The sequence below is a fragment of the Sinocyclocheilus grahami genome, unplaced genomic scaffold (assembly GCF_001515645.1).
Source record: "Sinocyclocheilus grahami isolate Dianchi unplaced genomic scaffold, SAMN03320097.WGS_v1.1 scaffold136.1, whole genome shotgun sequence".
In the NCBI taxonomy this organism is placed as follows: domain Eukaryota; kingdom Metazoa; phylum Chordata; class Actinopteri; order Cypriniformes; family Cyprinidae; genus Sinocyclocheilus; species Sinocyclocheilus grahami.
Genome location: NW_015505315.1, coordinates 886,801 through 898,731, shown reverse-complemented (window position 1 = coordinate 898,731; position 11,931 = coordinate 886,801). Strand labels below are relative to the sequence as shown.

Here is an 11,931-nt window from a genome sequence, read left to right as displayed (position 1 = left end):
TTCTGTCTTTTTGAGATGCACAGTGATTTGACTGTGATCAGACAGAGGGGTTAGTTCTCTAACAGTGAATGATCTGAGAGATGAAGGATCTATGTCAGTTATCATATAATCAACTGTGCTATTCATAATCAACTGTGCTATAAAGGTGAGCAAAATGTGAATCTCCCTAAAGTGTCTCCTCGTAACCTACCGTTGATGATATACAGACCCAGGCTTCGACAGAGCTGCAGGAGGACTTTTCCATTCTTATTTACTATAGCATCATGGTTATTTCTGTGGATATGGGAGAATGCGTTATTAATAGCAGTCAGTTTGTTGTTGATATATTTGCTCCCCTGTGCGTCGGTGAAGTCCAGCTGTAGTCCTGTTCTTGCGTTCAAGTCCCCGCAGATGAGCACGTTTCCCTGGGCCTGGAAGTGGCTTGTCTCTTCTTCTAATGTGGAGAACATGTCTTCGCTGTAGTAGGGGGACTCTGATGGCGAGATATATATGGCACACAGGAATATATCTTTTCTGGATGGGAGAAAATCTCTCTCAAATGAGAGTCTCTCTCTCTCACGCACGCGCACACACACACACGATGCGCAAAACTCTGCATTTGAACAGTCAATAGCAAATACTTAAACTAATAACAAAACAGTAGCTGATTCAGAAGCGCCAGATTGTCATAGCAAAGTCAGAATTACCTCCTCTCCTAGGTTCACGAAACGGTCGTCCATAAAATGCATTGCTGTTCTGTTGTAAGTAATCTTAAAGATTCTTAAATGCATCTATTTTCGGAAGGCCAAATAAAGTGCTTTTGCTTTCGCCTAGAAACATACAGCATCTCCCTGACATGGCTGCTTCAACACTAACTGCGGTTATTGAAACCATGCCTTCTTTCTTTGCTTGAACATTTGGGCGCATTATGCAAATATTTCCACATAGTGAGGTAGATATGTGGGGGCGTGTTAGAACGAGCCGTTTTAGGGGGGCGTGGCAGAGTCTTAACTTTGATAAAGAATATCTCTTTGGTTTTGAGACTTTAGTCTTTGCAACTTCAGGGATCTTATCTATGCACCAAGAGCTTGTAACACTCCAAAGAGAAAGGAAAACTTGAAATCGCATTATATTTAATACCTTTCTGGGGCTTGAATGTGGTGCTGTCTATGGAGGGTCAGAAAACTCTCGGATTTCACCAAAAATATCTTAATGTGTGTTTTGAAGATAAACGAAGGTCTTATGGGTTTGGAACAACAAGAGGGTGGGTAATTAATTACAGAATTTTCATTTTTGGGTGAACTATCCCTTTAAAGAAGGAAAGCCCTTTTTTGAGTATGAAGTATAAAGACTATTATGGAAATGTTCTAAAAGAGATATATTATATATTACTCTGTTTTATGCAGAAATATAATTACAAAAGTAGGAAAGAAATAAGCATTATTTTTCAAATATTGTACATTATTGTAGGTCCTCTATGCCCCGCCTCTCTCAAACGCTTCATTTTCTACAAAGTCCCTCCTTCATTGTGCTAATATTTCCACATAGTGACATAGACATGTGGGGGCGTTTTAGAATGAGACGTTTTAGGTAGGTGTGGTTGACTCTTAACTTTTATAAAGAATATCTCTTTAGATTTGAGACTTTAGTCTTTGCAACTTTACAAATCTTCTTTATGCACCAAGAGCTTGTAACACTTCAAAGAGAAAGGAAAACTTAAAATCGCATCATATGACCCCTTTAACTTACTACTGTATATGTCCTCTTCTTTCTTTTTATCTTCATGAGTTCCTGCAGTGCCCTCCAATGTTCTTTCGGTCAACAGATGCCTTTGTTTTTTCCCAGATGTACACAAACGCACTTTTTAGTGTCCTGTAACTCTACAAATTTACCATAATGTCTTGTAACTCAACTGTATCATGAATGATGTAGGTCAGTATGGAAGGTCAACCAGCCATTTTTACAGCTTCCCAATTCCCTTTTAAGATGCCAGTCTCCTCAAGAATGCTGGGAAAAAGACCAGCTGTTCAGAACAACAGGCAAGCTGTGCCTTAGTCACATGATGTAAATATTAGTGTAATAGATGTAATGGTTTCACATTATTTTACTAAGCTGTGGCAATAAAGACGTAAGGCACTGTGGTTAAACAGCAATGTTAATTGATAGAATTCTATTAATATATATTATATATTATAATTTGTTAAATATTTTATCTATGTATTAGTTTGAGGTATGATTCTCAAAATAATTATTATTGGCATAAACTCAATTTGTTTGTAGAGATGAAAATGAATAAAGTGCATGCAAGTAGATTATGCATTAACAAAAGAATATTGAAAGTCTGAAATATTATTAACTACATAATACAAATTGATTTGAGAAATATTAATATAATATAAATATATAAAACAAAGTTTGGAACTATTGTATTTGTTAACAAGTTAGCTTGATGCTTCACCTGCTCCTGTGTTTGTTGATTTGGTGTGAGAAATTTGCTCTTGAATACAGTCTAATGGAGACTGAATGCATGTAGATTATCAGACAAGCTGTGGGCAGTAGACAGTTTTATAGGCAGTAGACAGACAGTATACATGTACTCTCAGCTGCTGTTTCTGGTGACTAATCAAGAATATCACATCTTTTTGTACATAAACACACTGGCCACCTTGATCGATTCATTACCATGCTATATTTTAATATGTAATATGCAGGAACTCACGTATGCTACATTTGGCATTTGGTCAACTAAATGTTTTTATATAATAGCTAATTATGTTTTTTGTGGTCTTTGGTTAGGTTCTACTCTCCTGTTCTCATGTATTTCACAAAGTAAGTCATTACAGATTCTTCCAACATCATTAATTGGCATGGAGACTTTGATAACACCTTATGAAAATCACTGTGAATTAGTCCCTTTGTGCCACTAATTTCAGGTGTGTCTGAAGTCTTTTGAGAAGTTCTCAGGCAGGAAGAGCTGCCCGATGTGCAGGACGGAGCAGTATGAGACCAGGGTGATTTACGATGGTGCTCGTCTCTATCGGGAAAAGTGTGCTGTCAGGTAAAGATGTGAAGTTCATGCGGATGGACAATCTACATCCATCTAAATTGCTCCCATTCCCAACCGTGTCATTGTTTTCTTGTGTTTGGTTTTTATTTTTCAAATCTCAGAATACAGGCTTTCTGGCGTGGCTACGTTGTTCGCAAATGGTACTGCAACATAAAGAAGTATGTGCCACCGAAAGACCAACAATTAAGACGAGTATTCTTTGAAAAAAAGGTAACATTAATTGAGACATTAGGACAGTTTTAGTCTGTTAATTGACATTTCGGTCTCTCAATTGGTCTCTCAATACAATAGCATTTTTAGTTCATTATAATAATTAGATTATTGTATTCTTGATATAATATGCCAGAAAATATGGTTTGTCTGGTCATTTTATAGTTTTTTATGTATTATTCTGCAAAATGAAGAGAGTAAAGCCTCAATTGATTTTTTTTTAAATTTTGTACAAGATTTGTGAGTTTAGAATTGAAGGCTTAAAGAGTTTGTTATAAAAAGTCATTTTCCATAGCAGTTTTCATGCACTCTTTGACCCTTCAGAGTGCAGGATACTGATAGCAGGTGAAAGTGGTTAGAAGCTGTTGGGCAGGGACCTCACTGACACAGACGTCTGGCCCTGCAGCCCCCTCATTATCCCACACAGAAGTCCCCATGCATTAGCCCAGGGAAAGCAAAGGTTGCCATCTAGTGAGGCATCAACTGTCAAGACTTGGTTACGGTTCTGGAACTGACAGCACTATTCCAGACTCCAAGCTATATTCTCAAACTGCTTTGAAAAGCATATTTATAAACCCTACAGATGTATGCATTGACCCCTGTGACAGTATCGTATACTGTTGAGCGTTGCCAAATATATTTTTTATTTTCATTTGTCTGCTACTAGGGAGTATGGTTCAATTGCGATTGCTAAACAACTAATAGCCAAGCGCTCTCTTTCAAGGCAAGTTAGTTTATAGTGGCAGGAATGAAAAGGGGAAATGATCTACATTTAGCTTTACAAAATACCTTATCCAGAGATCACTAAATATTTTAATGGAAAGATAAAAACATTTAAAAAAATTACGTAAGCTTTTAATTAGCAAATTTCTTTTTTTAAGCATTTTATGTATTATTGATGTATTGTTGTTTTATCTTCTTTTATTATCAATTTAAAGTAGGTTTTAATTGTATGTTATTATTATGGTATTTACTTGTTTTCATGTGAAGCGCTTTGAGCACTTTGAGCTGCATTGTATGAAAGGGGTTATATAAATTAAGTTTAATATTGTTGTCAACTTATAGTGCTTTCAAGTAGGGCTGGGTTTTGACACAAATTTCACGATTCGATTTAATTCTCATTCACAAGCTTGCGATTCGATTAGATTCGATTACCAATTCGATTCAAAATCGATTATTTTGGATATACAGTGGGGCAAAAAAGTATTTAGTCAGCCACCAATTCACTCATTTACAGGCCTCTCTCATTCTCACTTTTTAAGTGGGAGAACTTGCACAATTGGTGGCTGACTAAATACTTTTTTTCCCCACTGTATATCAGGTACAGTACATGCCAAATTTTCTCAAGGAAAAAAAAATCTCTCAACTAATGCTGTAAAATATACCAACAGTCAGTTGGTACTATAATATTATATACTATAATATTGCAAGTTAAAATTAATGAAGTTTTTACAATAATAAAGTTAGTTACATAATAATATTTTTACTTCAATTTGTTTTTTTTAAATATAAACATTTAAATGGTGGCTGTCATAAAAACTTGATGGATTTATTCAAACATAAATTAAACCTTGAAGAACAGTAAAAAATATAATGAATGTTATATGGTGCATATATTTAGCAACATGCCCCTCTCTACAGTTTATTTTTCTATCTGACTAATGGTTACCTAATATGTTTTTCTGAGGTAAATGTGACATAACGTGACATTGTTTACAAGACGTTATATTGACATCTTTGCGCGGCTGAAACACTGATTGAGCGATTACATGAGACAGGATACGGATTGTAAAGTTGTACTTTCTTTTAACTTGCCTTCAGATGCAGTGGCGGCTCGTGGGTTTTAAAATAGAGGAAGCACACTAATTGTTTTGGTCTGGGATCCCTGCTGATTATTATTATTATTATTATTTGCTTAACCACTTTAAAATTTTTGGTTGCTTTTAGTCAGAAAACGTAAAGAAAACGACATACATACAGCAAGATAATATAATTTCACTTACCTGGCCTATCACTTGAAGCAAACATCTATCCCTTCTTAAAAGTCTGTGTAAAAACAGAGCTGCCTGTTGCGCCATTTAATTAATCCGACTGCTGTAGCCTATATCCAGTTTAGGCTGTTTTCCCTAAATTTGTATATATACTGTTTGAAAAATCTGTTGGCAATCAAATATTCAATATCGCTACTCATCATAAGTACTTCGTACATTATCAGCGCAGCGGCAGACGTTCAAACTAATATCAGCTAATTTACGTCTCTATGATGATTGGTTGATATCAGAAGGGAGGCTAATTTTTTTTTACCAACGGAGGGACGAGAGCTCACCTCTCCCCCGGCCTCCCCCTACCCTTCTCTATCATTAGCGGTCGTAATTACATCAGCAGATTCGGCACATTCGTGATAGAAAAGCAGCGCTTTCACGTTATGGTATTACAAAACAAAAAATACACATTCTGAAACGTGAACTGAAATGAATTGTGAATTTTATTAACATTAAATCGTCCTCCTCCCATTTTCAACTCAAAATTATGGGGAAGCTGTGCCTCTCCTGCCTCCCCCGATGAGCCGCCACTGTTCAGATGTTTAGTCATGTTTATTTTGTGCTGAAACTGTTATTAATGTGGAGGAGATGATCAGTTCACATGCGCCTCGCGCTGCTGCATCTGTTGAACTGAGGTGCTACAGCGATCTGTCACTCCACATTAAACAGCGCCAAAACGGCATTTATTGTTTAAATACTGCAATACAATGGACAGAACTTGAAATCTGAGACTTTGTTTCATATTAAAAGTACCAACGCACAATGCTTATTGCGATATATTGGATGGGAAGTGCCCTTCAATGTTCCGTCCATTAACTGAAAACAGGCTAGACTAATCGATTCTTGGGATTTAAGAATCGATATCATTCTGTAAAAACGAGAATCGATTAATATCGAGATATCTATATTTTTTTCCCAGCCCTACTTTCAAGGTATATGTTTGATAATTTTTTCCCCTTGTGATTTAGAACCATAATCTTGGTATTGCTAGTGCCATGATATTACATGGAATATTTAGAATGTAACTTGTGAATGAGTGTGAATTTCTGTTTTTTTGCATGTTTCTCTGGACCTTTGGCACACCAGGAAGCAGTTAACCAGCTAAACAAAATGGAACAAAGAGAGAAAGAATGCAGTATGCTTATCGCTTTGCTCTTAGATAGGTTTTCAATCAACTAGTCGCTCGTTTTTTTCCTCAGGTACCTCACTAAGTCAACATATTAGAAAGTTAAATTGGTGACATTAAGATTGATTGTACCTACCCTCTCTTTTCCCTGAATGCGAGGAGGCAGAGTTCACACTGCCAAGTGTTGTTTGTCCTTCTTTAGGAAGGTCTACGTTTGAACTCTGTGGGACACTTAACGTCTGTTTAATTACTGATCAAATACAGCTATAAAAAAAACCACTGATGTAATTCGCTGCAATAGCCGCCACAGGATGTGTGTGCGTACCTGTGCATGCTTAATCTTGCAGGTCAATTTCTGGGATCGTCCAGAAAGTTTCCTTCATACATCCATTTATACTGCTATTGATCTGGCTGTTAACAGCGTTTCATTGTCAGTGCAAGACTCCGAATTGATCTATGTTATGACGGAACATCAGTTTGCCTTGTCATGTCTGACCGAAACCCATTTTCATGTCATTCGTTTCCTTAATCAGTTTCAGGAGATGAACGACAGCTTGGTGCAGTCATGCAGCACAGATGTGGAAGCCTTCCTGAGCGATATCGATCGCTCCGTGGCCTCGAGCCACGACATCCTGCGCCGCTTCGACAAGTACACGAGTGTTTCTGAAATGGAGGAGAAGGACTGGCTAGAAGCTCAAGAGAAGGTTTGCGATAATGCCGCTGCTCCTTCACCTACACATGCAGACGGAGACTGAAATCCCAGTGTACTTTTATAAAAGAGCAGCTCATCAATGCCTCTAATCCCTCTCTGCAGTCGCTCCTCGGTCCTGCCCTTTGCCCGACGTGCCGCCACCTGTCCCGGAGTGCTCGAGCCGCACTGGCGGCACAGATGTTCCGATTCAACAGTATCAAACCCTCCAAGAGATGATTGTTTACCTTGCTAATGAATGAGTGGAAATAATCCACCGTGTTTACTAAAAAACACAAGCTGCGCGGATAATGCATGCCTAGCCTTTCATTACATGCGAGCTGAAGACAAGATTTGGCATTTCAGTGGGCCTCATTGTTATTGTGTTGAGGCAGCCAATGGCAGTGATCCACTAAAAAAGGAAACGCTCATTTTTTATCTTCTGGATGAGAGGTCGGGCAGATAACTTGAGACTCTCAAACCTAGAGTTAGCAGAGTTCAAGTCAGAACCAACCCGTTCCCACCCAGACAAACAGAACGAACAATTATGAAATGTTCTCGTGCGAAGCGATTGGCCTTTGCTGAATAAAGGAAGCTTGACAGTCAGTTAATGATTATGGCTGCACACCTACTTTCTGTTAGACTCAACTGAACTACAACTGTGATACGAGCTGCACACAGCGGTCATAAATCTGCTAATCATTTTTCCCTGATAATAGAGCAGGAAAACACTCTCACGGAACACGAGGTGTGCGTCTGTTCACGGGCATGTTTTGTTTTTTCATTTCACAGGAGCATTTCAGAGGCCGGGAAAGCAAATGCTTGTTAATAAAAGAAACATAAGGGAATAATAGAAGGCTTAAGCATGATGATAAAATACAAATTAACATTACCAGTCAAAATAATTTTTAGAAATAATTGAGAATTTTTTATGTTGTTGTAAGAAGTCAGTAATATTGTAAAATATTATTACAAATTAAAATGACTTTTAATATATGAATAGTTCATTTGCAAAAACAGATAACTCCATTTTTAACAATTTTCAAAAACATTTTTTTATTCATTGTGCATTCCAATTAATCTCAATCAAAGTGCAGTTGGGTAATTTAATTAGGTTAAAAAAATAGCAAAAAAATACAGCTAACTAACACAATAAAAACATGGTTTTTGAAAAAAAAAAAAAAAGTTATGTTTTTGGAAATAAACTCTTCATATTTTAAAATATTATCTATTTCTGTGATGGCAAAGCCGAATTTTCAACAGCTATTACTCTAGGCTAGTCTTTTTCTTAAGAAATTATTCTAATACGCTGATTGGTTCGGATTTTTTTTTCTGAAGAATAAAAAATTTCATTCATTTATTCAGCAAGGATACATTGATCAAAAGTGACAGTAAAGACAACCATAATGTTACAAATGCTGTTCTCTTCAACTTTCTATTTATCAAAGAATCCTGAAAAAAATATTAAGCAAAAACGGTTTCCAACATCGATGATAATAATAAGAACCATTATTAATAATTGAGTATTAACTGATAATAATTGAGCAGCAAAACAGTTAACCAGAGGAAATCTAGCATGAATTAGCACCAGTAATTAGCACCAATAGCACAGTCAGTTACGTTCAATCTCGATCAGCAGAATTAATGGTGATAATCATTTTGAATATTCAGCGAGGAGTGAAAAATGTAAATGGTCGTCTAATCAACAGATGCAGAGCAGCAATTTGATTGAGTGCCACTACTGATTGCTGGTGTCAGTGTGGTGTCTTGGCAGCATTAATCATTGTGCATTTTGAATGGTTATAGTCTCTTAAAAGTCAAGAATGGTCCCCGCCAGCACATTTTACGGATAGTGCATGATTGATGCTCGATCGTAACAGGCCATGGGTAAAATTTTCAAATGGATACTGTATGATATACATTGTGTAGTTGACATTTTAGCACCTCATTGAAAGCAACTGGATGGGCATAGATGCATTTTAAGCATTGTGTAATTCTCACTAGCGATATTACTGATTGCCCATACTCACTTATGTGTTTACTGCTGCCAGTTCCTAGTACTGAAATGACTTCTTTCAATTACACAATCACACATGATTCTTTTTCTTGCTTCCACCAGGCTGTCCAGCGTGGTGATCAGGACTGCCCCATTTGCCTGAACCGCTTGGGCTCACATAATGGCTCATCGAAGGAAGACCGGAATGTCCTGTTATTGTCCTGTTCCCATCTCTTCCATGAACCCTGTCTGCAAGCCTTTGAGCTTTTCTGCCATGAGGTGAAACCCACATGCCCTCTCTGCCGGTCACACTATGCTAAAATGCTTGTTTCAAATTACAGAGATCAGTATATTTATTAGTTTGTCTTGATGTTCTAGTTTATATAACAAGACAAATTAAACTTCTCCCACATCCCCATTCTACATCATCAAACAGTACGATAAAAATTGTCAAAAGTCACAAACTTTATTGTAAACTGAAGTGAAATACAAAAGTAAACTAAAGACAATCTGAACATTTTGCTTCACAAACCTATGCAATCCAACTCTACAAATACAAGAGAAAACATTCTGAAAATACATTCACACGTAAAAGAAGCAACAGGCAAAAATGGAAACAGAATTAAGCTTTCCCTTGGGATCTGAAGATGAGAATTCAAATGAGACCGACAGACATTTAGCCTATGATGAACAAGCTGTTTTGATGTGTAGACCGGACACTTTCTAGTGAAACGCTGTCAACAGTTCAACAGACTAATAAACTGAAATACCACAGCATCTTTGATGTACTACATTTTTTGTAACTCTTGTACCAATGTTGTACAGACAAGCACATTATAGAATATGGAATGAATCGGTTTCTTTTTCTTTCAGTTATTTCTAGTATATCCCTGCAAATGCCACTATTTTGAGAAACCCAACACACTAACTGACACACCAGTCCTTGTCCTGCATAAAGCAACAGCAACATTCCTCAAACACCAATTAAATTAAAGCCAAAGAGTAGAATTTAGTGTTATATACTATAGTTAATAATGTATTATATAGTTAATAATAATATAAGATGCTCTGGCATTACAAAATTTGTGCAGACAAAAGTGACCTTAAAGTTTAATACACAAACGCACAAAAACATTATAAAGCTTACTTCAATGACACAATTATTGACATTATACATTTATTCCCCAGATATTTTCTTACAAAATGTTCTGTGCAAATCAACAGGAAGAAAATATATTTTACATGTAACTTTTTTAAATCCATGACAATAAAAACCACAAAACAATGCAGCAAACTGAACCACAGAACCCACTGAGGTGTCAGTTTTTAAATGACCTTTTCACAGGCTTTAAATTCAGTGTCCCTCATGTGAATCCTAGCCCTCTGCAGACACAAAATTCAATCACTTTCTTAAAATGATTTCTGCCCAAACTTTTAATATTCAATATCAGTGCCCTGATAGTTTCTTTTGACTTTGGCCAGTTCGAGTTAAAAGATACGCCCTGTTGTTTTGGTATGCCATGTTATTGACAATCACAAGAGGGATTCACAGTGAATTAGTCAATTAAAAGGTACACAAACTAACTCATTTTCACGTCTCACACATGCATAACTTGTCTCCTCAATACTGGACAACAGGAGACAAAAACGAAAAAGCCTAGAAAGCCTGTTTAAGGCATCAGAGGTGATTTATTTTATTTTTTTTGTTCAATAAACAAATGCTGAATGACTAATTGTCTGGCCTTTTCCACAAATAGCATAGTATGAATGAGGCTCAAAGGCCATTTCATATCTACATTCTACAAAAATAAAACGAAGAAATATACTGTATATACATGTAAATACATCATTTACATTATTATGAGGCTTGCCATACTTAAAGAGACGAGAACTGAAGACTGCACACAGGATGTCTGTTCAGCTTTACATAACACTTTAAGAGAAATGTCAGGAATGGTTTTTTAGCCTATTGGTTTTGTCATCAGAATGGGAATGTTTGGAAACTATACTGAAAATATTGTACATTGTGTAATCAGTAACATTTAGACAAAAAGAAAAAGCTTCTATGACACTGTACAAAGGAGACCCTTCAATGAGTCGTGCTGCGCTCTACATGTGTAATGACATCTGACTCCGCTCGGACTTCACATTCATTTCACTGCACAAGAAGCTTTAATAGATCTGATGTGGCTCTGCAGTCCTGTTTTCACAGCCTTTATATACAAGAAACTACATAATGTACGAGTTTAGCCTCTGATCTGTGTAGACCAGTGTTTTGTTAGACTTAACAGACTGAGCTGGCTTAAAATCCAGCATGAGAGTGAGTGGAGAAAAACACAAATATCTTCATGAATAATCTGCCATTTGCAAAAAGCAAAGCAGCTGCAGAGGTACAGACTAGATGTTTGAAGGCTGTTTTGCTAGTGATGTTGAAATAAGGCAGATATATAGATCCTTACAAGCTCTGCAGCAATAACCAAGTTCAAAGGATGCATGTTATTGGTTATATGCTCTCAGTTTGCGTAGTACATGTAGCATAGTATAGTATCAAATGTTGTGAAGGAAGTAGCAGCAGATTTAAGTACAGGAACAGGAAGCATATCCCAAGATTGTGCCTCACTTTCTCCCATATATTTGGTGCATTTTACTACCAGCAGCATTTCTCTGCTGTCTTTTCCATTTTGTCACCTCCCTTATTCAAGACTACAATACACTACACTCCATTAAACGTGTTAAATCATTGAGGTGATTTTGCCAAGAGTGACTGGCAGGTCGCATCATTCCAAAACACAATCTGCCACAACCAGTTCAAGTAAACACAAT

The 11,931-nt window shown here is 36.8% G+C and overlaps 1 protein-coding gene across 3 annotated transcripts in view; it reads left to right on the top strand.

Annotated features, from left to right (window-relative positions):
• rnf32 (ring finger protein 32) overlaps positions 1-10,673 on the top strand; it is a 19,238-nt gene extending 8,565 nt beyond the window's left edge. For 2 of the 3 annotated variants that reach the window (XM_016279998.1, XM_016279997.1), the window contains exons 4-8: positions 2,776-2,808; positions 2,913-3,037; positions 3,148-3,256; positions 6,958-7,128; positions 9,232-10,673. In XM_016279998.1, the coding sequence (XP_016135484.1) occupies positions 2,776-2,808; positions 2,913-3,037; positions 3,148-3,256; positions 6,958-7,128; positions 9,232-9,468 (675 nt within the window). In that variant the 3' untranslated portion in view covers positions 9,469-10,673. The remainder of the gene's footprint in view (positions 1-2,775; positions 2,809-2,912; positions 3,038-3,147; positions 3,257-6,957; positions 7,129-9,231) is intronic. The other variant, XM_016279999.1, reaches the window with a different exon arrangement.
• The last annotated feature ends 1,258 nt before the right edge of the window (positions 10,674-11,931 follow it).